Source organism: Equus quagga, chromosome 12, assembly GCF_021613505.1.
Source record: "Equus quagga isolate Etosha38 chromosome 12, UCLA_HA_Equagga_1.0, whole genome shotgun sequence".
NCBI lineage: Eukaryota > Metazoa > Chordata > Mammalia > Perissodactyla > Equidae > Equus > Equus quagga.
Window position 1 is genome coordinate 8,531,289 of NC_060278.1, and position 27,481 is coordinate 8,558,769.

At 35.7% G+C, this 27,481-nt stretch overlaps 1 protein-coding gene across 1 annotated transcript in view; it reads right to left on the reverse strand.

Annotated features, from left to right (window-relative positions):
- Positions 1–212: 212 nt before the first annotated feature.
- Positions 213–27,481, reverse strand: part of YME1L1 (YME1 like 1 ATPase) — a 46,728-nt gene continuing 19,459 nt past the window's right edge. Inside the window, exons 4-19 of the mRNA XM_046678820.1 lie at positions 26,126–26,224; positions 21,607–21,716; positions 19,876–20,026; positions 19,387–19,470; positions 17,053–17,135; positions 13,376–13,466; positions 10,142–10,294; positions 9,452–9,584; positions 8,585–8,647; positions 7,247–7,359; positions 5,931–6,086; positions 5,199–5,350; positions 4,412–4,538; positions 4,038–4,111; positions 3,307–3,393; positions 213–1,339 (exon numbers count right to left, since the gene is read on the reverse strand). Of these exons, the coding sequence (XP_046534776.1) occupies positions 1,196–1,339; positions 3,307–3,393; positions 4,038–4,111; positions 4,412–4,538; positions 5,199–5,350; positions 5,931–6,086; positions 7,247–7,359; positions 8,585–8,647; positions 9,452–9,584; positions 10,142–10,294; positions 13,376–13,466; positions 17,053–17,135; positions 19,387–19,470; positions 19,876–20,026; positions 21,607–21,716; positions 26,126–26,224 (1,820 nt within the window). The 3' untranslated portion in view covers positions 213–1,195. The remainder of the gene's footprint in view (positions 1,340–3,306; positions 3,394–4,037; positions 4,112–4,411; positions 4,539–5,198; positions 5,351–5,930; positions 6,087–7,246; positions 7,360–8,584; positions 8,648–9,451; positions 9,585–10,141; positions 10,295–13,375; positions 13,467–17,052; positions 17,136–19,386; positions 19,471–19,875; positions 20,027–21,606; positions 21,717–26,125; positions 26,225–27,481) is intronic.

Here is a 27,481-nt window from a genome sequence, read left to right on the forward strand (position 1 = left end):
AAGGAAGGGCCACAATTTAAAAGAATGGGGCAAATGAAAATAATTCGTGGATCTGGATCAAAGGTATAGGGGAGTGCCTTGTATTAGTCTGGTAACGCTTCTCTAAGTTTCAAAGTACATAAGAAATTTAAATTACCAAAAAAGGGGGCAAGAATATTGCATAGCAAGCTCCCTCTAGCAACTTCTTCAATGAAGACCATATCAGGCATAAAAATTATTAGAAAACTGTAGGTAATTTTAATAAAATCACTTCAAGAATAAATTTGGTTGTAAAGCCAATACAATGTGCTCTAAAATAATTATTTTACTGAGTTAAATAAATTCACCTGTAAATCCTGCAACAACACATTCATATTCACAAAATCTGAACGAAAAGCACACACAACTTTCCATTTCTAACACAGGGTAATTTAAAAGTTCACTTTGAAGTGGACTGACTTTTTGGTTTTATTTTGCTTTCAATACCAAGCATAATTATATAATTCAGAATTTGAAGTGTGTCACTCATTTATTTAACATACTACTACTACTATAAAATAAATGTCATTAGTCAGAGTGATAGTGATGTTTAAAAGAAATACTGTGAAAATACAAGCTGCATTTTTAAAAGGTTATAATCATTTAAATCCTGATTGTATCTGTACGTTTACAATTTTCTACTCTTAGATTTTTAAAAACCATTTTATATATGGTCAATGTGGAGCATGAGTAACTGCATTTTAATGAAGTTTCCACTGATGTATGTAGAAATACGGTTTACCAACAGCCACATAGCATGACTTTGTTATCAAAGATGAATGGTACGATCTGGAAATAAGGACAATCCTTCAACAATTTTACTCTGCTAACTAAAAATACTTCCCAGGAGCTAAAGGCACAATTTTTATTCACATCCAGTACAATAACCAAGCACAAAGTCATTACTTATTTTCAAGTTAATAACTGATTGACATTTCTCAAACAAGTTGTTCTCAATCCTCATAGCTCTTTATTTTCTTTATTTGCTCTTTGCAGTAGGTGTCCATCATGAGAATAACCAAAATTAGATAAGTGTGACAAAAGACTGACAAAGTATTTCACACCCTTGAGTGATGTCAAGTCAAGAATGGAGGGAAAGCATTGCAAAAGGAGATTCCTGCAATGCTACTTATCTTCTTGCAATAAACCCAGGAATGCCTCCATTTCAAGAGAGCTATCATCTCACTTCCAATTTCTTCCCCTCAAGAACAATCTGAATCTCCTTGGCATCCAAAGTCTCATAGGTCAACAAAGCTTCTGCTAGATTCTTATGCTCTTTTGCATGAGTCTTCAAGATATGTTTCGCTCGTTCATATGAGTCCTGAAATAGTAGATATGTAAGAGGCAGAAAATTTAGGAGAAGCAAAAACCATAAATGAGAAAAGAACTTTTACATATCCTAAAAAATGTGAAATCTACTGATTCCTATTTACAAAAGATAAAAACATTTAAAAGCTTGGTTCCCAAAGAAGATACTTTCATACTTTCAGATGCTCTGTTTTTTTTTTTTGAGGAAGATTAGCCCTGAGCTAACATCCGCCACCAATCCTCCTCTTTTTGTTGAGGAAGACTGGCCCTGAGCTAATATCCATCTTCCTCTACTTTATATATGCCCATCTTCCTCTACTTTATATGTGGGACACCTGCCACAGTGTGGCTTGAAGAATGGTGTGTAGGTCTGCACTCAGGATCCGAACCAGCGAACCCCAGGCCACTGAAGCGGAACGTGTGAACTTAACCACTGTGCCACCAGGCAGGCCCCCCAAATGCTCTATTTTTAACCTCACAATCTGTCAACTAGATAACTGAAGACTATTTAGACAAAAAGGTACTCACAAAAATAGAAATATACACTGCTTTTTAAATAAGGTCTGTGATCACAGAAATCTATTTTTCTATTCAACATACATGTTAAAAAGGAAAGAAAGTTGGCTACTTTTGCCTCTCGAGATTTTACCTATTTACTGAATCTAAAATGGCCAGAAAGGATATATTTTTACACTCTTTTACTTCCTAACACTCACTTGTCAATTTGTGACAAGTATAACACAGTATTATTAGATGATCCTTCATTTTCATACATTTGATTTTTTTTTTTTAATTCTTCAATTGTCTTTCCAAAGGTGAGTTTGGATTATCAGCTCACGAATAATGGCACTGATAACAGTTCACTTTCAGCACTGTCACAACATTTGCCTGTACAATGTCTATGCCAATATTTTAATATTTAATCACATTTTTGCCCTTATAAAACTGAGTGGAAAATGTAAAAATTAATTGATCAACACCAAGAATCATAGGTCATATAAACACAACATAATCATTAGACATTCTAAACATAATCTTTATGTTCTAGTGAAATAAATTAAAGAAAATATATAAAACATTAGAAATATATTACGGAAATCTGTAGCTAAAAATCAAGGATAAATTAGTAATAAATTTTAAAACTCTCCTGGAATGAAGCCCGAACTTTCTAACACGTAAGACTACTTGGCTGTTATGCTACTAGTAATCATTTCCCCTTAATAACAATGTAAGTTTGCCATCTAGTGGAAAGAGTACCTACTGTCTTTCCAAAATCTATCTTGTTTCAGAAGGAAAGAATTCAAATTTTGCTCTTCTGTTTTCTCAGAAATTTTGCATGAGGCAGAAATCTACCAACTTTATATTAGCTGCTCCCTCAGCCAAAACATCACAAAAGCATGTTGATTTCATTACATCAGTACTTCTTGAACCAACCCACATTTTTCAATTTCTACTTTCACCACCTTAATCCAAGTGTCCATTATACCACAACTAGATTACCACAGTACTAACTGACCTCACTGATTTTACTCTATCACGTTCCTTTACCCTCATCTCTCCTGGACACCGAAGTCAAAAAGACCTGTGTTTGGCTTATTCTGCATTCTCAGCACTTGGACACCGCTAGGCACAAAGCAATACTATTTTTTGAATAAATATGTCAGAGTGGGAAAGCAATAGAGAGTCAATAATCAATATCCCCCATTCTAATACTTACTACAGTTCTACAGCTAAAGTAGAATGGAATATTTATAATCACAGATATAAACTGTTCTTAGACTACAGCCAGAATAAAATAAAGATCCAGTCTATGACCAGAGGTTCCCTAACAACATATTTAAATCATGGCTGCAGTGGTGCGCCTGTTATCTTTATTACATATAGTGACATTTGGACCTTTCAGTTATTTTCTAAGTACCTAACAGTTTAAGCATATTATGACTAAAGAGATAAATAAGCATAGAAAAATATGTTCATTACCCTTAGAAGGATTCTGATTTCTTGTTCAATAGCAGATTGAGTTTCTGGACTCAGTTTCCCTGTATCACTGTAGGTCATAACTCCAAGCTAAAACCAATGGGAAGAAAGAAATTGAGCAGAAAAACCCCAACTAATAAATGTAACAGAGGAAGTACTATCCCATACACAAGGAAATAAATATTATGGGAGGCAAAGAAGCAATCATGTAAAAATGCCTTTGAGGGCAAAGAAATTTCATCATTCTTCTCAAAGTATAGTAGTGAAATTAAAAGTGTGAGCAAGAGAGAAAATTTTACATCCTTAAGTATGGTTATGAGTACCTTCCTAAAAATGTCGGCAGCTTTCCAAATTCAGAAATCTACAATTCAGTGTTAGAACTGCTTCATGGAGCCACAGTCACAACGTAGCAAGGTGAGATACTTAGAGAGGGCAAAGTAAGCATGCTCAACAAGGAAGCCTTTTATGTCATAGGAACAGAAAAGGTTCAAGAATTTATCTTATCATTTGGTTAATTCACAGAGTAATAACTGTTACTGTTCAAGCAGCTAGAATGCAAAGAGAATACTACATTTATTTCAGAAGATAACATTCAGTTTAGAATAAGCTGTGTCAAATCTATTTGGAATGAGAGAGGGATAATAATGTTATTAATTTATAAAGAGACCCCTCTCTCACAGACACTTGGCACATCATCATGTGATATATAAAGAAGGATTAAAATTAGCTATTACCTTTTCACTCATTCCAAATCTGGTAACCATTCGCTTTGCTATTTTGGTTGCATTATCAAAATCACTGGAAGCACCTAAGATTTTCAAATACACGCAGAATGTAATGTACAGCACAGGGAATAGAGTCAACAATATTGCAATAACTGTAGAACAACAGATGATAACTAGTATTATCAGGGTGATCATTTTGTAATGTAAATAAACGTCCAATCACTATGTCATATACCTGAAACTAACACAGTACTGTATGCCAACTACACTTCAATCATAAAAATAATAATAAATAAAATAAAAATATACATAGAACCCAATTTTTAAAAATATCTTTAAACCAGCCAATGCAATTTGAATGAAAGCCATGCTTTACAGCCAACCTGTTGTAATATGATCAGTTCCAAATATAAGCTCCTCGGCCACTCTTCCTCCCATACTAACATCCATTTGTGCAAGCAGCTGAGCTCTAGTCTCATTCCACCTGTCATTCTCAGGCAGCAGGGACACCTAGACAATTGAAAAACAGAGAAAAACCTCAGACACAGGTTTGAAACATGTATATTAATAACCAGAATGATCACTGTTCTCTCACAACCTTACTTAACACCATGACGCTGAAAGCTCAAGGACATTTAGTAGAGACGGTCATCAGTGACTGATGACAAAACCAGCAACTGATAAAATAAGAAAAATTTTTTATACAGAAAAAGTGCATTTTATAAACAAGAGGTAGATAATATTACGATAGGACTGCTTTATCTTTAGTTGCACAAAAATGTTTAAAATGTTTATAAGTAGAAAGATACGAGAATGAAACTTGTACTCATTGAGAAAAATCTTAGAACTACTGAACCAGTCACTGTAAAACATAATTTCTTTTTAGCAGGAAAAGAACAATTACATATTTAAGAAATAGACTGCTGTCATTCCTGAATTAAATTTCATAATATAAATATACAATATCTGAAATATTAACAAAATATTCTTTATTAGCAGACAAATTTCACAAGTATCTCTGATTTCAAGATGGTTCAGGAAGTTAAAGAAAGTATTAATATACTTAGGAAGTAGCCGAATTTTCTTTTTCTAATGTTTCAATGGCCATTTCCTACTTAAGCTTCTGGGGAGTGCTGTCTAAGGGAAAAGAAAAAACTACAAGACGCTTACATGTCCAAGTGTTGGCCCTCGTGGCATGATTGTAGCCTTGTTGATAGGCATCGCGTCTTTAGTGTAATATGCAATAATAGCGTGACCAGACTCGTGATACGCTGTGATGGTTTTGTTTTTGTTATCAATTTCCACACTTCTACGTTCAGGCCCTAAGGACACAAGTTTAATTAAGTAAAATTCCCCAACAGGAAGGTACATTTAAATGAATGAAACATATTTGCCTTAAAGTCATTCTTAGAGTAACATATATCATGATTTAATATTTTAAACAGAGTAAAAGTTTAAAAAGTTAGAATTCACCCCATGACACATAAACCACGATGATTTGTCAACTGAAAACCAAAACTGTAAGAACTATCATCTGAATTCTTATAAAGAGGGAAAGCTTAATTCTATTTCTAGAAAATAAACTTCCAATCTAACAAGAACGTCATAACTAACCTGTTTTTAGAAGTCAATTCAAGATTTCAAATCAAAATTAAATACAGAGACTAAGTAAAATTAACTATTCTTTTATCAGCAATATCAGACAAAAGGAAACGTGGGCTGCCTTGCCTCCAAATGATGTAATCATATGAGCTACATATATTTGTTCTGGAAGAGGCCAAACTGTGTTGCTCGTTTCGAGTATATATTTTCATGTTCCTATACCTTTCTTGTTCATAACCTTTCTCTTAAAAAGAAGTACTCTCTAACATAACGAATAGCATAAGATAGAAAAAAACCTACCCATGAGAATTTTATCTTTGGAAAACTCTAGCTCCTTCATGGTAACCATTTCTTTTCCATCAACGGCTGCTTTTAACGCAGCTTGGTTCACAAGATTCTCCAACTCTGCCCCGGAAAAGCCAACAGTGCCTCGAGCTATGATTTCAGGATCAACAGCTGTGTAGACAGAACACGATACTGAAATTCTAAAACCAGCTCTTCACAAAGAAATCACATTCCCCCCCCCCAAAAAAAAAGAAAAAAGAAAACTGAGGTCCTAAACTATAATTTAAAATATTTATCTTAATGAAACTATAAATTAAACTTACATTAGTAAATTGTAAGGGAAAAACGCCAAAACTGCCATTAATATTGCCAGTGGGACAAATCACAAAAGTCCTTAAACCTAGGCAACTATGAAAAACAAAGAAATGCAGCATTGCCAGACAAGATTTATAAACTTTCAATTATGACCTCTATCGTTATGAGCCTAAGCACGAATTTAAAAAGCAGACTCAGAGATAACAATAGATACTTTGTTTTCTGAATCTCACCTTGAAATACTTTGGACACAAAAGCTCCCCTTACTATAGGAATTATATTTGGTTTTATAAACTGATTCAGCCATCTTTGAAAATATGGCAGCTTAAACAGCTGCTTTTATTACTCATGTGGGTCCATAATATTTCCATGTGTTTTGTTTTACAGTTTGCTTTCTCCTCTTTTGGCCCCAAAGTGACTATATCATGAAGTACAGTGCTCACGATATACAGATGCTTTTTCTATTATTTTCTATTTTACGTTCATCTCAAAAAACATTTATACATATATTCATCTTCAAATAGCATCTATCTGAATACTCTAAAGAAAACTTTGTTTAGAATCACAACTCAAAATGACAGAATCTCCTGGATACATAGTAATTAAGGAATAGACTTTTTTAAAAAGTATAAATGAAGATTAAAAAAGACACATAAAGGAACTGGTCTTGGGGCCAGCCCAGTGTCACAGCAGTTAAGTTCGCATGTTCTCCTTCAGCAGCCAGGGGTTCGCCAGTTTGGATGCCACGTGGGGACCTACGCACCCCTTGTCAAGCCATGCTATGGCAGGTGTCCCACATATAAAGTAGAGGAAGATGGGACAGATGTTAGCTCAGGGCCAGTCTTCCTCAGCAAAAAGAGGAGGATTGGTGGCGGATGTTAGCACAGGGCTAATATTCCTCAAAAAAAAAAAAGGAACTGGTCTTTTACAACATTTATCAAGTAAGGACCACAAACAACATAGATTGATATAATTTTATAAAGATAATGATGTTTGTTTTATGGAATTAGACTTACACTGATCAAACTTTATTTTATTGAGATACCATTTTAAAATTTCTGTTCGACCTTTTACATCCGGCCTTGGAACTGTAACTTGCATGTCAAAACGACCAGGACGTATTAAGGCGCTGAAAGGAGAACACAAAAAGAACATATAAATGAACAAGCTGACTATGCTGAACATCAAGTTAAATAGGACTGACACACTAAGGAGGGGACGGAAAGACAATGGGAACCAGAGGTTAGATGGAGTGTTGATCATACATGATCAGATAGGTGCTTGTAAAATATGGCTCAAATGACAGTTTCAGTACCCAGAAGGCAGAACAAAGGTTCGTATAGATACACATGTGCACCTAGAAGGCACACATCCCTCAGCAACAAACGCACCAGTCAGTCAGTCCAGAACAAATAATCCTACAGCAGTCTATTACAAGAGCTACACACCCATCTTAACTGCTGAAATACAGAATGTGACAGTCTCAGGCAAAGGAAAACTATTAGACCAAATGAAAATATGAATAACTTCTATAATAAAATGAACAAACTTTAGTACTACAGTAAATTTTACTTTAAAATGCTCTCCACAGCAACCCAAGTGCCCATCAACTGATAAGTGGATAAAGATGATGTGGTGTATATATACACAATGGAATACTACTCAGCCACAAAAAACCAAAATCGTCCCACTCACAACAACACAGATGGACCCTGAGAGTATTATGTTAAGTGAAATAAGCCAGACAGAAAAGACAAACACCATATGATTTCACTCATATGTGGAAGACAAATTAACACATGGACAAAGAGAACAGATTAATAGTTACCAGAGGGGAAAGAGGCTGGAGGTGTGGGTATAATGGGTAAAGGGGCACATTTATATGGTGACTGGCAAATAATGTACAAGTGAAATGTCACAATGTTATAAACTAGTATAACCTCAATAAAATTAAAAAAAAAAAACATTCTCCATCACCCAAAATTTTATAAGATTCTTTTAAGAACTTTATTGAGACAGAATTCACAGATCACAGAATTTAAACTGAATAATTCAGGGATTTTTAATATTCAAAGTTATACAACCATCACCACAATCTAATTTTAGAATATGTTCATCCCCCAAAAAAGGAACCTCATATCCACTAGCAGTCATTCTCCATTCTCCCCAGCCTTCGGCAATCACTAATTACTTTCCACTGTTATGGATTTGCTTATTCTGCACATTCCAGATAAATGGAGTAACATAATATGTGATGTTTTGTGATGGACTTTTCTTTTAGCATAATGTTTTTAAAGTTCATCCATGTTCTAACATGTATCAGTACTTCACAAAAATTTTCTTTTAATACTTACTTGTCTAATGCCTCTGGGAAGTTTGTGGCCCCTATGATGATAACTCCTTCATTGGGTTTAAACCTATTTTTTTAAAAAAGCAGTTTTTCACTGAAAATTAAAACAGCACATATATACAAACATTCTACACAAAACTGTTTATATCATTAATCTTAACAATAGCAAAGAAAAGGGATCTTTTTCATGCCCAAAATGATAATGAAAATGATAAAACAATCCCTAATTGTTTTTTAAAAGGAACAGATGTTCAGCCAGTACACTTTAATAAAACTGCTAATAATAAATCCCCAAATCATCTGTGATTACACACCTTCACAATATTTGCTCTACTTAGGAAGAGATGACTTGACACAGAAAGCTTGGTTACCTGACTAATTTTTGAAAAATTATTTTCAAATTTACCAATTCAAATTATTTGCTTCTAGACTTCCTATTTGTTTCCAGAATGTCTTGTATGACTTTGAGACATTTTTACTTCTCTCAAAGCAAAGCCACCTCTTGCTTTTTATATTATGAAAATTGATGCAAGTTTTTTAATCTCCCACAACGCTTCAAGCTATCATGGATTCTGTGGGAACCAGCATGCTCTCCCCTTTCCATCTCCAACAGACCACTAGTCACAGCTGGAGTCACTGCTTTCCTGTAGGAAGCAGGATACATTAAATGAGAAAAGGCGTAAGCATCACAACGAAGAGGTGCTGACACATGAATGATCCCATTAGTAACGGAAACAACACAACACTTAGAAAAGCTTGTCTTAACTTCTTGCACAAGGGACCATTCTGTTGCTTTAAATATGCTTTTCCTATCTCTAGAATGTTACCAAAAACATCACCATATCCCACAGACAGAGGAGGATTCCATTACCCATCCATTTCAGCAAGAAGTTGATTTATGGTCTGCCTTGAATATGGATGCATTGGAGATTCAATTCGCTTGCCACCAACAGAATCTAATTCATCAATGAATATAACACAAGGAGCATTTGCTTTTGCTTCCCCTACAAAAACAGAAAAGATTCACGTAAGTTTAAAGATATCAACAGTTTTTGAACAAAGTCAAACATATTAAAACCTTGTAAGATTGTCAAAAGTCAACAAAAGACACTCATTTTGTGTACTCAAAATACACAAAAGCCCTTTTTTTAAACCTATTTTTAAGAACAACAGCCTCAGAACAAAAACAACTATACAACATAGAATGATCTAAAATAAAAAATAATTGAGTATTCATTCTTCCTAGCTGTACAGATATCATATACAATCAAGTTTGAGGCTAAATACTCTTTAATTACATACTGCAGCATTGATGAATAAAATGAAAACACAGCTTTTCAGCAGCCCTAAACCTCATCTACACTTCCGCTAACTCTTCGGACTATTTAAGAAAGAAGTCAAGTTCCGTTTTAGCTCACACGTTAAAGTTACCTGAACCCAGAACCCGACAAGGGCTATTTCAGCTATCAATCATATTCAAGAAGCAAAGAAAGGGTAAGAAACCCTCTTTCCCTAAAATTAAGACAATTTCATATTGTATGAAAGATACATTAAAACGTACTAAAAAGATTTCTTATACGGCTGGCTCCCACACCCACAAACATCTCATCAAATTCTGATCCAGAAGCATAATAAAAAGGAACATCGGCTTCTCCCGCCACAGCTCGGGCAAGAAGTGTCTTTCCTGTCCCTGGTGGTCCAACCAAAAGAATTCCTAAGAGAAAATGTAAAGAATGATTCAAATTAAAAAAACTCTGATATGAACCTATAAAACAAATAATTATTAATTTACATAGCTTTGAGGTTGAAGACACATCAATGGCTAATATTGTGAAAGAGCATAACGTATCTGTCTTTGCTAGTGACTGACTTCAGGATCTTCTCCATAACTGGCTTTCCCATATCATCTAAATACTCTTTACACATCAGCCACAGACAAGAGAGAATCTTGGGGGAAAGGAATATGAACATTTATCACTAAACAGATAAAAAAAATTCACATAAAAACAAATTAAGAGAGTAAACAACCAAATGACTTGATGTTCTTCCATTAAAAAAAGTTGAAAAAAAATCTAGGGACATTTGGTGAAAAATTGAAAACAGACGGGAGAGCACTGATATTAAGGAAACAGTGTTTAATTATTATTTGGTAGGATAAATTATTGTGTTTATTTAAGACAATGTCCTTATCCTTAGGTGATGCATAACAAAATATTCAGATGTAAAGTAGTTAATATCTACAGCTCTCTTCCTAACTTTTCCATACGTTTCAAAAATGTCAAAATAACAGTAAGTTTTTCATAAAACCCCTCCTAAATATCCTTAATATTCTCCTAGTATTGCCACATTATTGATTCCGAACTGCTTTAAATCAGAACCCTAAATTAACAAAGTTTCTTGCAAACATTTTTATATATTGCTGAACACTGTAAGCAGAGATACTGGGCAGTATAAAAACAAGCGTTAAATAGGAGTGCCCCTTTAACTCAGCAATTCCATTTCTAGAATTAGAACGTAGAATAATATATAAATACACCTAAAATTTATTCTAAGGAAATAAGTAGGCATGTAGGCAAAGCTTTGAGATATTAAGGTGATCATCACAGAGCTAATTTTAGTAGCAAAACTTCAGAAACAATTTAAAAGTTCAATATAAATGGTTAAAGTACAGTAAAACATATAGTGGCAGGACACCATAACATCATTAACCAGCTGAGTGTCCTACAATTCCACTCAATTCTGACACTATCTGCCTGGAGATAGCATCAGATCTCACAGCTTAAAGGCTGGGTCCCACAAGACTGCCCCAGCCCCCCACCTCAGCCACCAGGTGCAAGTCCAGGTTATTACCTGTCCATCTGACCAACAGGCTATAGATCAGGGGACAATTAATTTGCTAGAGCAGCTAACAGAATTCAGAGAAACATTTTACTTACTAGATTAGCAGTTTATTATAAAAGAATGTTTCTGGCACAGCCAGATGTAAGAGATACACAGAGCAAGGCAGGGAAAAGGGACGAGCAGTTTCCATGCCCTCTCCAGGGGCACCACTCCATCTACATCTCCACGTGTTTACCAACCCTGAAGCTCTCTGAATCCCATCCTTCTGGGGTTTAATGGAGGCTTCACTACTTAGGAATGATTAATCAAAACACTGGCCATTTGGCGATTAAGCTCAATCTCCAGCCCCTCTCCCCTAGGCAGGGCTGAAAGTTCCAACCCTCCAATCACACGGTTGGTTCTCCTGTCAACCAGCCCCCACCCTTAGGTGTGTTCCAAAAGTCACCTCAGTAACATAAAAAGACATCTTCAGCACTCTCATCATTTATGAAATTCCAAGAGTTTTAGGAGTTCTGTGCCAGAAAATGGGAAAAAAGACCAAATACATATTTCTTACTATAAAGCACAATATCACAGTCATTAAAAATCACATTGAGTAACTGAGAAAACATTAGACAAAGCCAAACTGAGAAACATTCTACAAGTAGTGCATACTCTACACAACTATTAAGATCATAAAAGATCCCCTAAAAAAGGCTGAGGAATTTTTTTCATACCAAAGAAAAAACTAAATATTGTGTGTGAACCTCGACTGGGTCCTGAACCTGGGGTGGGTGGGGGAGATGGGAAGACCTCACTACAAAGGATTTTATTGGGACAATTGCTGATACAGTAGTCCTCCCTTATTCGAGGGGAAAATGTTCCAAGACCCCAGTGGGTGTCTGAAACCATGGATACTACCGAACCCTATATATACTATGTTTTTCCCATACCAAACACTTGCCATGCTGTATGGCCATAACTTTTGTAGTCTGAGCTGCGACAGCAAAACTAGCATGAATTTCCTTTTCCTTCTTCACATTTTCAAAGATAGAAAATTCATTCTCATCACAGATCTTAGAAACCTCAGCATACGAATTTTTTTCTTTCCTTAAGTCAATAACTTTAACCGTTTCACTTAAAGGAAGCACTTTACGTCTTCCCTTCGGCATATCTGAACCGCCAGGATCACTACTCTTGCGCTTTGGGGCCACAATTAAGTAAAACAAGGGTTACTTGAATACAAGCACTACGATACTAACAGCCGATCTGAGATGGTTATTAAGTGACTAACTGGCAGGTGGCATGTACAGCGTGGGTATGCCAGGCAACGGGATGATTCACATCTCAGCCAGATGGAGCGAGATGGCGCAGGATTTCATCACACTACTCAGAACACCATTCAATTTGAAACTTATAAACTGTTTATTTCTGAAATGTTGCATTTAATGTTTTCAGACCGTCGGTAACAGAAACTGCAGATAAGGGGTCACTAGTGTATTTGAATATGACTGTGAATTTGATAATAGTTCTGGATCCATGTTAAATCTACTGATTTTAATAATTGTACTGGAGTTATTTAAAGAGACTATCCTTATTCTTAGGAAATACACAATGAGGTATTTTGGGGTGAGGGAGCAAAATATCTACAATTTATTCTCAGTTAAAAAATTAGATGCATGTAAAGAAAGTGAAATAATAAATGAGAGAAAATGTTAAAAAAACTGTTGAGTCTGAGTTAACAGCACAGTGACATGTCACTGTACTATTCTTGCAACTTAAAGTTTGAAATTATAGCAAAGCTTTAAGCTATCAAAAAGAAAAAGGTTATAGAATGCTATGTTCAAAATGAGAACTTACTTGTAAAACAGCAATTAAGAACTAAACTTTAATCATTAAATCTGACAAACATTAAATTAGTAATATATTACAGTACTTTTTGATGTCAAGTCATGGTAAAAGGAAGATATCTTACCTTTTGGAAGTTTACCTCCAAGCACAGTAAATTTTTGTGGATTTTTCAAGAATTCAACAACTTCCTGTAATTCTTGTTTAGCTTCCTCCACCTAAAGTGACACAATTTACAAAATAATTTAAAATAATGATGAGATTATCATGGCACCCTCTTTGAAAATCGTAAATTTAATTGGAAATTAACTTGGCTTTCTCTTTGTTTCAGTAAACGAAGAAGAGAAAAATGCACACACAAAGGGCTTTCTCCTAACCCTTATTTTCAATTAGGCAAAATCTTCTTACAAATGCCAACAAAAGCCATTTTTAACTCCTTATATTTTCAAGAAATAGTGCTTCCTCCAATTAACAAGGGCTATTACATTTAAAATTCTAGTTAATTTATGTCAGTGGTATTTGATACAAACACAGAGTTGAAACTAAGTTTCAAATCCCTAACTTTTTGGACCTGGTAATAAGTTTCAAGGGCAAATTATGTGGACTTAGCATATATTAATAATAAGGGAGTCTGTGTTTAACTTATAACTTTAATTTGTGATTAATTATGGTAATTATGAGGTTGTTTTCATTATAAGGAATTACTAGTAGGTTATAAATGATTCAGTTCCTAACAGATGCCAAAGGATAATGACTAAAATTAAGCTATGGTATACTGATACTGTTTTGTAAATGATTGTGGTAAAAAAAAGTTCATAAGATTTAATTCCCAAAATATAAAATTTTGCAGAATTGCAATCCTTAGCAAGAATAAAGCCCAATCTGGCCAACAAAGATGGCAAGCAGAACACTAGCTAAAAACTCTGATACTTATATATATAGCAAGCTGCCTATGAGAAATGGTGAGCAATTTTCCTAGTTTGATTACAACTAGAAGTCACAAATGAAACCAAAAATTGAGTGCAGAAGGCCAGATGTAAAACAACAGTGGTGTCAATAAGCTGAACGGAAAAGCCATAGCCCCTTCAAGAGGGCAACACCACAACTTGGCTCTACCAAGGAACAGAGACTTAGTGTGCCAGAGTTTAATTTTCCAAGGAAAAAAACAGAAATCTTTATGTGCGTGAAATCTTCCCAATTTAAAAATGTTGGCTACCAATTTAAAGTGTCTGCGTATGTACTTATTTACATTCATTTATCTTAAATTACTCTGGCCAACAAATACATTTATTAACCCAATTTAGCTCACTGGCAGTCAATTTGCAACCTCACATTACACAACTTTAAATAGCTCTCAGTGACAAAAAAGAACTGAAGTACATTGGGCAGCGTTAAAAAAACTACCTGGGAAGGAGTGCAGTAAAACATGAAACAGATCTCTGGGCCAAAGGGCATTCTGATAATCTAAAATTAAACTCATGACTATCTTAGATTTCCCAGGACTATTTCTAGGAAATGTACAATTGGTAAAGAGTAAACAAGTTTTTTTAGGCTTGAAACAGTTTTCAGAGTTATTCTGATTATTAAAATTTACTAAAATGTTTACAAAGTCAATGGTTAAAAGCAAAGCTTTGTCCACTCCCAGGCACAAGAGAAGTGTGTTCATATGCTCACCAAGAGATCTGTACAACAACATTCACAGCAGGACTATCTGAGCCAAACCTAGACACAACCACACGTCCACCTAACGTGGAATAAACACACAGTATCGTGGTGTTCGTGGAATAGAACACTATGCAATGAGGATGAATGAACTACCACTCCATATAACACCACGGACGGAGCTCACAAACATCATGTTGACGAAACAAGTCGTACATACTACATGTATCACATTTATATAAAATTCAAAAACCGCCCAAACTAACCTACGGTATTAGACAGGACAGTGCTCACCCTTGGGGTGGGGAGAGACGGTGACTGGAAAGAGGCACTAGGCAGGCCCTGGCGTTCTGTTTCCTGAGCTGGGTGCTGACAACATAGATGTGTTCAAAGCCGTGTGCGAAAATTTATTGAGGTGTACATTTACGATGTGTGCATTTTTGTGTGAGTTTGTGCATAAAATTTATGTTTAAAAAAGATCTGGCTAAATTATCAAAAGAATTTCTTGAAATATTCAAAGAGATTTATATACTACAAGAAGACCAACATATATTTAGTCAAGGTAATGGCTAACTTTAAATTGTAGGAAAAATGGAAAACAGTAAACATCATCTACTATTCAAAATACACTTTCTCTCCCCAACCTCTGTGGTAACAGAAATCCTTGAGGAAGATGAGATCTATGGAGGAAAATAGGGTTGGGGGATCAAGGCAGCGAATGAAGGTATGAAAGCCCTTATGAGTGTTTTCCCTTTATGTTCAGGAATTCTGGGCAAGGAAATGACATTCCTATACAAGCTCTTTAAGACCTGGTGAAATTGATCACAGCTACTTCTAGTGGCATACTATTATGGTAAATGCTACTGAAATACTCTGCTCTACATAAACTTAGATTTTACAGCAATTATAACATTTATTCATATTATCACGGGAAACTGTGAGGATCCACCTTGTGATGTCCCCCTTGCCTAATGTTTGGGTGTCAACACATCTTCTCACATTTTGCACTCCAAATGGCCTCATCCGAAAAGAAATGTGATGTACTGAGTAATGAAGTACATACACCGCAGGGAGAGAGTAAGGACGCCTCGCTGACCACGGCCTTAGTGCAAGCTCAACGTAAGCAGGCTCCCTGACTGCAGCCCTCACACAGAACGAGAAGGGCCCTCTGCACTGACGCGTCTAGCTTTCAAATAGTCACTGCACCAGCCTCTTCCTCTACTGCTCACTTTTCACAATCCCAGCAGGGTTCACAGCTACTTCAACTGCAAAGGAACAAAAGGACCGCTTGGTGTAAAAACTACCGTAATGACTCCCAACGCCGTATTCCCCAACAGCCAAGGCTGAAAACAAATGTTCCCTCATCAACAGAAAACAGAGTGTGCAAAGAGGAGGAGCAGAACAACTTAAGCAGCCTCTTCGGAGTTGGAAGAGTCCTCAAAGTCATGGCTTTCAAGCCTCTCCTGCAGGAAGAATTTCTTCCAAAACCTTCCTCAAAGACGATGCCCAGCCTCTGCTCGAACACGTTCATTAGCGACACGTCTTTAAGTTACAAGACAATCTGTTCAAACGGTAAAACACTATCATTACGCTTTCCTTCCTGCTCAGTCAGAGGAAAACGCTCCTGTTGATACAACTCAGGAACAGCCCGATAGAACAGATGCACAAGGCAAGGTATACGGGAAGGGGTGTAGGGCTCCCAGGCCTTCTCTGGGGGCGCCACTCTCCCAGCACCTCCACACGTGCACCACCCTGGAAGCACCCTGAACCCCCACTATTGGGATTTTTATGAGGCTTCCTCGCATAGTCATGACCAGTTATTAACTCCATTTCCAGTCCCTCTCCCCTCTCTGGAGAATGGGGAATGGAGATGAAAGTTCTAAGCTTTTAACCTTGCCTTGGCCTTTCTGGTGAGCAGCCCTCATCCTGAAGCCATCCAGGAGCCCACTCAGAGTCCCCTCATTAGAACAAAAGACACTCTAAACACCCAGGAAACTCCAAGGGATTTAGAAGCTCTGTGTCAGGAACCAGAGGCAGAGACCAATGTACCTATTTTCTATTATTTCACACCTTTACAATCAAATATTGATCTTATACAAGTATACAATGTTTGAAGAGGGGAATGTAAACTTTTTAACTTACTCCTTTAACATGTTCAAAGGTGACATTTTTCATCTGGACAGGATCAACTGCAGAATCAAGCCCTGTTGTTGTCCGGAAGCGAACTAACAGGAAGAAAAGAAATGTTTATACGTTTCATAGAATCAGAAAATTCTAACCACCTGATTTTTCAGACACAAGAAAGGAAAACTCAGAAAAATTAAATATCTGAGTTCACATACATTCAATCAGGGTAAGGAGTAGAAACTAGGTCTTCTGGATTGCTAGCCAATGTCCAAGGGAGAGATGATTCACATTAGAACAGCATCTTTGTACTTGCCTGTTAAAACTAAGAATTATTTTCCTCTGCTCCTTCTAATATTTAACGACAGAAATCTTAATCCAATGGTTTTCAAACTCCAGTATGCAGAAAAATCACTTGAGAAATGTATTAATGCAGGTTTCCCAGCCACATGGCCCAGACCTTCTGGTTTGTAAATTTAGGAAAAGAGCCCAGGAGAGTTTGCATTTTTGATAATCATCCTTAATTATCCTGATTCAACTAATCGTGGATCTACACTTTGAAATACATCCCCTTGAACCTAGCATAAAAAAGTGGTTCTGGCATTAAAAAAAAGAAAGAGTGAAGCTTAACAGACTATTTCACTGCTCATGTAGGCTTCTCCCTCTGACAACTGTTAATACTTGCCCTTAGATGATACAGCAGTAATGACATCATTCAGTACAAGACAGGCAGTAAGAGTTTGGTAGGATAATAAAATATTTGAGATCAACTGTGGGGAAACTATTAGAAAGCTTTCTTAAACCTCTCCCCCCTCAGTAAACTTCCACAGTAGAAGGAGCTATAAATGAGTAAACTGTGCAATTTCTAATTTCCTCAGAAGAAGCCAAAAATATTGTCTTTAAGATAAACTGAAATTTAGGGCTGGCCCGGTGGTGCAGTGGTTAGGTTCACATGGTCTGCTTTAGCAGCCCGGGGCTTTGAGGGTTCAGATCCTGGGTACGGACCTATACCATGCTTGTCAGGGCATGCTGTGGCAGGTGTCCCAGAAAAAATACAGGGAGATGGGCATGGATGTTAGCTCAGCGTCAGTCTTCCTCAGCAAAAAGAGGAGGATTGGCAGCAAGTGTTAGCTCAGGGCTAATCTTCCTCCAAAAAAGAAAAAAAAAAGATACACTGAAATTTAGAATGATGTAGGAAAAAGTACAGGGTTAACAAGAAATGCTTAACATAGTAAGAACATACAAGTTAGGCGACCAAATTTAAAACAGTAATTTTAGAATGGAAACTAACAGTTTTAGCCTACTAAATTATTTAAATACCTACATAGTTATTGGAATGTGAATAAATTTGTAGGAGAACCAGTTGGACGTAACAAACACAGTAATTACCCAAAGGTATATTTTGCTTAATATAGCAATTAAGAAACATAAAAGAATAATCAGAACTCATCCCACCCTCCTACTACCCCACCAATCTCACCCTATTGTCCTGATACTGGTTCTTTTTGGGAAAAAAGGAGACAAGAGAAGGTGAATCTAGGTATAAAAAGGCTATTCCTGGATGTCAAAACCTAATCTCAGGTTTGATGCCACAAAAAACTTTAAAAACATCTGGGGCTACATGCAAGTTCTGGGATGAAGTCCCGATCCAGGTCAATCGATGTTCTTAACTGGACATTAGTTTTTGCTCTCAAGGTAATCAATCACAAAGAGTAGGGAACACAGGGCGAAAACTGAGTAGCAGTTGGAAAGGCAAGTGGAACCACTTACACCTGACATGAGGACTTTATATTAAACTGGCAAACTGAAAAAATAATGGGACTCATTTAAAGTCTTATTCTTAATATATTTTTAAAACAAATTCAACTTATTAATTTGTCTTTGAAACAGATGACTATATTGCTATTATAAAATTCTTCAACATTTTAAAAAATTTTCTAATTGGACAGGGATCATTTTCTAAAAATCTGGGACACTAACCATTACTCGAAGTTGACATAACATTTTCACTCTAACATAATCCTGGGAACTTTAACAAAATATTAATCATCTATCTCGAAAACTTGAACTTGTACAGTGTCTGAAGGAACTTTGTCATCCACAAAGCGATGTGAATAAGCCCTCAGACAATGCAGACAATACACAATCACAACAGATTAAAACTTTTCTACTTCCAAGTGAAAAACAATCTCAGTGACCCAATCTGAGAAATCCTGACTCAGGAATTGAAGGCCGAGACCTATAAACATTAATGTTTTCTTTCTCTAAGTCTTAGGTAGACTAACTATGAAAAATAGATGAGTATTTAAAAGATTTTTTTAAATAAGTCAGATAAATAAAAAGAGCCTTTACCAGATAAAAATGGGTTTTTTAGGAGTCCATAAATGCCAAATAGCAGCAGAACAAAGAGAATCAGACGGGTTCGTCTTAGAGAATCTGGAGGAGAAAGAAAAAGCCTTAAATCAAACGACATCAACGAGAAATGACAGCTCAATGAGACGCAAACATCAGGTTAAACTGATGATGATCCCATTTCATCACATGCAATCTTGGAACATGGCATCCTTCTGCAGAAGTGCCAGGATTTCCTTTCAGCACCCTCTTACCATAAACTTCATGGAGTCACTCATGCTTCTGTCCTTGACTTTGGTTTCTCACTTGATAAAGTGAAAGTGCCAGTAGGTATTTCCATTTTTACACAGCTTCAGTTACAAACATGGTAGAATATAACCAACAGAAAGTTGGATGATTGTTAGAAAAGTTATTTACAATCACTTGAAGGTAGGGCTACAACTTCCTTTCCAACATTCTTCTCAAACACATGGTGTCAAATCAACGTACCATTGGTTTTTTGTGTTAGTGCTTGAGCTTTCAGAAAACCCTCTGCAAAACCAGTTTTAAAAGCATCTTGATGAGCTTCAGGTATGTTTTTGGTTTTCATGAGTTTGTCCAAACTCTCAACATCTGTTCCTCTGTCCCGCAAAAGAAATCCCTAAATACACAAACAACACATCAGTATTGGCTGACTATATAGATAACGACACTCCCCAGAAATATTGTGACTTGTGACCACTCACAAAATAATTCATTAAAATTCTAGTATTTCCCATTTTTATTATCAATGTGAGGAATTAGATTAAAATTCAGCAATAAATCTCTTAATCAATGGCTAGGAAACTAACACTGGACCCTAGACCTGCATCGATCATTTAATATAAAGAAACTCTCTGAAAGAACACTACTGAAACAGTTGACGTCACACTCCTTTATCTCTGCCAGAAGAAAATCCTCATTCCTATATTAAATGTTTATTGAACACATTTCATCTATTTGGCCCTTTGTAAGTTCTGAAGACACAAGTAAATAACTAATGATCTGAATGTTTTCAGTCTATAGGGGAGAGATGCACAAATAACTAAAAAATCATTTTGATATTTTGTTAGAAATGCTAGGTATGGTGGTAAAATAAATTCTACTTAAGGAAGTCAGGAAAAGCCTTAAAGAGATTGGATATCTAAACCACAGGGAACCAACAACGTGAACAATGTGACAGAGGCATGAAACAGCAGCCTTTAGTGCTCAAGAACTGCAAGCAATCTTCTGTGACAGGACTTCAAAATGCCAAGCGAGGAGGAGGGTAGGGGTACAAAGGGGGTGGCACACTGAAAGATGGGAACAGAAAAATGGTAGGCAGGGGCCAAATGATGAAATGGCCTGTGCACCACGGCAGGAGTCTGACAATAAAGCAGAGGAATATAATTATTACATTAACGCATGTTAGACAGACTGGTGGTGGCAGTCTGGAAGCTAGACTGAGGGTAGCAAAACAAAAGGCAAGGAGACTAAATGAATGTTTATTAGAGAAATCCAGGCAAGAAATGGTTATAGTCTAGCTATGCAGTGGAACTGGAGATGATGAGACAGAGACTTAAGAAATACTGGGGCTGGCCCGGTGGTGTAGTGGGTTTGCACTCTGCTTCAGCGGCCCAGGGTTCATGGGTTTGGATCCCAGGTGCAGACGTATATACTGTTCATCAAGCCATGCTGTCGTGGCATCCCATATACAAAATAGAGGAAGATTGGCACAGATACTAGCTCAGCAACAATCTTCCTCAAGCAAAAAGAGAAAGATTGGCAACAGATGTTAGCTCAGGGCCAATCTTCTTCAAAAAAGAAAAGAAAGAAAGATATATTTAAGAGGCTGAATCAACAGGGCTTTAGCAATTAATTAATTAACGGATGTGGGAGGTGGGAGAAGATGGACAAATCAAGGTTGGTCCCCATGTTTCTAGCTAAAGTGGATGCTACTCACTAACACAGAGAACACACATGCAGGTATAGGCTGGCAGGGAAAAAAAATCAGGAGGGAGACATCTAATACGCAAGTGGAGAGAAAAGCCTGGCACCCAGAAGAGCTGTAGGTGTAAAGATCACACAGGTTATTCGTCCTTTTTCGTAAGTGGAAAGATGGGAGAAAACCAATCAGCCAACAAAAGAAATCAGATATTGAAGGTTCTCATTTTAATAACTCGAAAATTACTGCTTTTTCGAACCAAAAAAAGGTCTAATTACCTTCACGAATGATGGTGCTATATGCTGTGTTTCTGCTAATCTTTCAGAGGTAGACTGCAGACGTCGTGTCCTTGATTTCAAAGTTTTAAAACTCCGAGCCTGTATGAAAACTGAATAAAACAGGAGCACATTTACCTCTCATTGTAAGTTTCTATAAGAAAAGAAAATTGCCTAAGATTCAACACTCTGCCACCATACTTGTACTTCCTACTTTATCATCTTATTTTTTAACACTTCGTTGCCTGACACATCAACACACTTATCATTAAAGTCATCAAAATGGATTGAATCTATACAAATAACTTTACATTTTCTTGGTAATTTAAAATGTTAAAAAAAAAAAAAAGAGTAAATGAGTATCAAATAAAAGTCAGCATCTCCTAATTCCTCCAACCCTCATCCTGCTCCCCAGAAGTAACCCTGTTAACCATTCTGTGACTAAACTTCTATGCACTGAAACACATGCTCTTTCTATAAAAATAGCACGTTAACTTTTTGCAATTGTCTTCCTTTACTTAACAACACATCATGGACGTTTTCCAGAACAGGTCAGATAGTGCATTCGGTTTAACGGCTGTTCATAGTTTTCCAATTTATCAGAGTACGACAATTTATTCAACTTCTTCTCTACTATGGACATTAGTTGCTTCCTGTGTTTAAATGCTAAAAATAATACTGCAGTAAACATTCCTGTACATATTATCTTTCGGCACATGTGAACTAATTCTTAAAAGTGAAACTGTGAGGTTCAAATTATTAGACACTGAGAAATTGCCGTCTAAAAGGCTATTATCGATTTTTACAAACACCAATGAATATGAATGTCCTTTTCTCCATACTGTTGCAAACACCGGATGTTACAAATACAAATTTGTACAAATCTGATAGGTAAAACTGAGGCCTTGTTTTAACACGCATTTCAGATTAGAAGGAAAAATTTTGAAAAAATTTTTTATTTTTATTGACTTTTTATTCTTTAGTGAAGTGACTACTCATGACCCTTGCCCATTTTTCCATTCTCATTTGTAGAAGAATATGGATGTCGTACATACTAACCTTTAGTTACGTACATTTCAAACATTTATTTTGATGTTTATAATACTTAATATGGCTTTTTAATTACATGATACAGTAATTTACAAGGTTAACATAGCCCTATCTTTTAATCTTTAGTGTTTTCTGCGTTGTGTTTTGATTACAGAGTCTCATCCCTAAATTAAGATTTCAAACACAATCTACTCACTTCATCTAATACTTTTAACTTTTTTTTTCAGACCTTCATCTTTATTTTTTTTTCTTAACAAGCCTTTAGGGTTTCTATTGGAACTGCAGTGAATTAATAAATTTGGGCATAAATTGACACTATTAGAATGCTGAGTCCTTCTGAAGAGCAGTACAGCATTCCCTCATTTTATTTCAGTCAGGTCTTCTTTTATTTCCTTCAGTAAAGTTTCACGCACGTACACACGTGTGTCTGGGTATATATCCTGTTATAGATTTCTTGTCAGGATAAAAGATTTAACGGGTTTTGAAGAAATTCTAAATAAAATCTATTGCTACAATCTAAGAAAACTATTGATTTTTATGCATTTATCTTATATGGTACCAATGTAATGAATTCTTACTACCTGAGCAATCTTTCTATTGATTTTCTTGAATTTTCTGGTAAATAATCATACCCCTGCTAATTATAATTCTGCCCCTTCCACTAATTTATAGATAAATTTTTAAAAATTCATGTTAATTTATATATAAATTTTTTTAAAGAACAAGAAAAATTAATGTGGATAAAACAGACATTAAGTGAATTTAAGAACAAAAAATAGTTTTATTTAATTAAACCAAGAATAAGTTTAATTTGAAAAAAACAATAAAGAACCTATTTTAGAAAATTCATTTAATCACATTGTTCAAATTACTGAACAAAAAGGATACTAGACATCTTACTTTTCGTATTAATGAGATCATAATAGATGTTCTTAAGAAATTCTATTCTACTCTATTCCAGCTTTCTAAGAGTTTTTAGGAAGCATACCAATTAAAATATATCACGTGCTTTTTAATCACATATTGCAACAATACTGTTTTTCTTGTCATCAATTAATACGATAAATTAATATACTACCTAATGTTAAATCACTCCTATATTCCTTAATCATATTTTTTAGCACATTTCTACACTTTTCAGACTTTATTTACAATTTCTGTATCTGTATCATAAAGTGAAATTGATGTATTGCACTTTTTTTTAAAGACTGTTTGTTTTTTTTAAAGATTGGCACCTGAGCTAACATCTGTTGCCAATCTTCTTTTTCTTCTTCTTCTCCCCAAAGCCCCCTTAGTACATAGTTGTATATTCTAGTTGTGAGTGCTTCTGGTTGTGCCATGTGGGACGCCGCCTCAGCATGGCCTGATGAGCAGTGCCATGTCCACATCTGGGATCTGAACCAGCAAAACTCTGGGCCGCCAAAGCCAAGCTCGTGAACTTAACCACTCAGCCATGAGGCCAGCCCCCTGCATTCTTTTTTTGTGTTAATATTTTATTATCAGTAATCTCATGGAATAAACAGGGAAGCCTATTCTATCTTTTTCTTTATGAAAAATGTTTGAAATAGCAGGAAACTTCTGCTCTTTGGAAACAGAACACAACGATGAAACCATCTGAGCCTAGCGCCTCTGGGGCAAAGGGATTACACTGGGAAAATATTATCTTTCAAATTTTATGATTGTCTTATCTCTTCTTGGGTCAAGTTTGCAAATTTATAGCTTGGATCACTGTCTGTTTTCAATACATTTTTACTCACAATATAAAATTATACACACTATTTTATAATTTCAAAATTTTCATCATCTGTGGCAGTTCCCACTTTTCACTTGTAACATCATATTGTCTTACTGTTTCTTAATCAGACTTGTTTGTATTTTCTCATTGTTTCTTAATCAGACTTGTTCTATTTTATTGGTTTTTTCCAAATTAAACTTATTCTTGGTTTAATTAAGTAAAACTGTTTCTTGCTTTTATATTCATTTAATGTCTATTCTATCCATATTACTTTCTCCCATTCTTTAAAATAAATTCTCAAAGCTAACGTCTAATCAATTTATTTCCCCTTTTTCTTGTTTTCTAATTATACAATGCCCTCAGCATCACTTTGTCCTAAAACCAAAGATTTTGATATGCAGATTTTCATTGTGGTTCGTGACTGTAATTTCAGTTTTGATCTCCCTTCAGCCACAGGACACTTAGAAAAGTACCTCAAATTTCCAAATTTTAAGCTATCTTTTCTGTTAATGTGATTTTAGTTTTATTGTGTGATCACAGAACCTAACCTCTTAGTTATTATTACATTTTGAATATTAAGATATTCTTCATACCCTAATACATGCTCAATTTTTACAAATCTTCCATGAACATTTAAAAATAGATCACCCTTCTTAAGCATTCTTATGTCTTCTGCATTAACCATTTCTTCAGAGGATTACGATTTCTTTGCTCAACTTCGTGCTTCTCTTTCACACTACAAGTTTTCCTCAAATACGTGGAGATTCTTGCTAATCTATTCATATTTGTAAAGAAGAACACAGTGATCAGTACTAACTGAAGATAGGTTTCCTCTAAACTACTAAGGCAGTAAATGTGTTTGGACTACAAACATGGGCTTACGGTGAAGGAGCAGGAGACCTTTGGTGTACGAGTCAAGTCCAAAGGAAGCTGGGGTACTGTCTTGCTCTCTTTGTCATCAGTGCTCAAACCAGGAGCCTTCAAAGACAGAACCCTCTCATCACACACACACCTTATTACAAAGGTGTTTTCTGCCCATAGTAGCCTAAGAGTTACAAGCCGTAACTGTTCTGTGATTGGCCCACTTTTGGCAATCTTTCAACTGTTTACTATGAGCCCACTATTACTGACTCGGTACTCGGGGTTTTTCTGACGTTCTACTGGAAACAGCAGTACTCATCTCCTTCATGTCACACTACTATAAGTCCTATAAGGACACCTGTCTTTTTCATTTATAATATCAGTATCACCTAACACCTATCATTAGTGCCTGGTATTAAATAAATATGAATGAATGCATATTTGATTTTGCTGTCAATTTGATGTCACTGACTTTATGGAATTTATGGAAAGTCCTCAAATTTCTAGTCCATTGATAAAGCACCTCTGCTACTGCTCTGCCTTCTTTATCATTTTTATGTCATTGCAATGAGATTCTGAAAATGAGAAGTAAGCAAATGTGCTTAGTTAACTATTTTGAAGCACGTGTAGATACGCTCCCTAGAGTCTGATTTACTGTGGCACTTATCACTCACACTCAAAATTCAGCTCCTATTTTATAGTTTCCCGATTAAAAATTACACAATACCCAAACTAATGGGTTCCTAATATTCTATAAGTCCTACTATAAGCTACAAATGAATATTTATAATCATTAATATCAGTAAGAAAGACAAACCAGAACATATTAAATAAATCTATTATTTTTTTTGAAAATAAACAGTTTTTGTTTCTTACCTGGCCAGTACTGAAGATCTGAACAAATGCTTTTAAGAGTTCTTGAATGTTGTCTATACAAGCAAGAGGAACGTAAAGTACCAAACATATCTAAGTAACCTGGAGAGAAATTGCACAAAGTGAATTTCCCAATGGCCAAACCAAATGTGGGGTGGGTGAAGTCATATGGAATATAACAATTTTACCAAATATTAAAAAGACACAAAATACAAGTTTTGCCTCTTATTTGTCCATATATGACTCTGCTTTTAGAAATATCTAAAAACACTGCTAATCTAATTACAGTTCTTCATCACTTTACTGTCTATCACTTGTTTGTGAGATTCTCTCTTTTATCTGATATACGAATATAGCTGACAAGGAAATGAAATTCAAATTAAGAGGTAAAAGATATATATGTTTAGCTAAAGTTACTTTTAGTTAAGAGCATAAAGAGACAAAAGAATTGCTATTTCCTAGAGACAATTTCAAAAACTCTAATGAACAATGTGATAAAACACTGCAAACCAGAGGTCTTCCATAGTCATTGGGTACAAAGAAAGTTCCTTCCGTAGCTAGAGGCCACGAATAGTTCAGTAATCCTTCCTAATTCCCACTCTTGACTAATAGGCCCCATTTTAGGTTACATCCGTGACCCCAGGGAAAAGGTAGGCAACAAAAATAGACACTGGTTCTCATCTATCCTTATATTACAGTTAGGATTCAAGGATTTTTCTAAGAACCCTTACGGTCAAGTCAAGAAGCTCCTTCTTAATATCTCTGTCTGCCTAAGCCAAGAAAACGGCTGGCAGTAAGAGGAACAACCTTAAAAGAAAATGTAATGTGCAGCCCAGAAGAGCAATAGTAATAATAACACTATAATAATAATGATAGTAACAAAAATTTTACTCTCCTGAATACTTACTATGCACCACGTACTTTACTTAGACTATTTCATTTGATCCTCCAACGTGAGATAAGGAGTTACTCCCCACACTTCACATGAGAAAACAACCATTTAGAGAAAGAAAGTGAATCCCATAGTCACTGGGGGCAGGACTGAGTTTGATCCTAGTCTCCTCCTCACTCTAAACCACTAACGGCTCCCCTCAGGAAGGAGGGAGCATAGCATAAAAAATAATAAAATGAAAGCAGGTTTTAAAATTAGAAATGAGAGAGGAGAAATCACAACAGATACCGAAGAAATACAAAGGATCATAAAAGAATACTATGAAAAACTATATGCCAACAAATCGAACAACCTAGAAGAAATGGATAAATTCCTAGACTCATACAACCTCCCAAAACTGAATCAGAAGAAATAGAGAATCTGAATAGACCAATCACAAGTAAAGAAATAGAAACAGTAATCAAAAA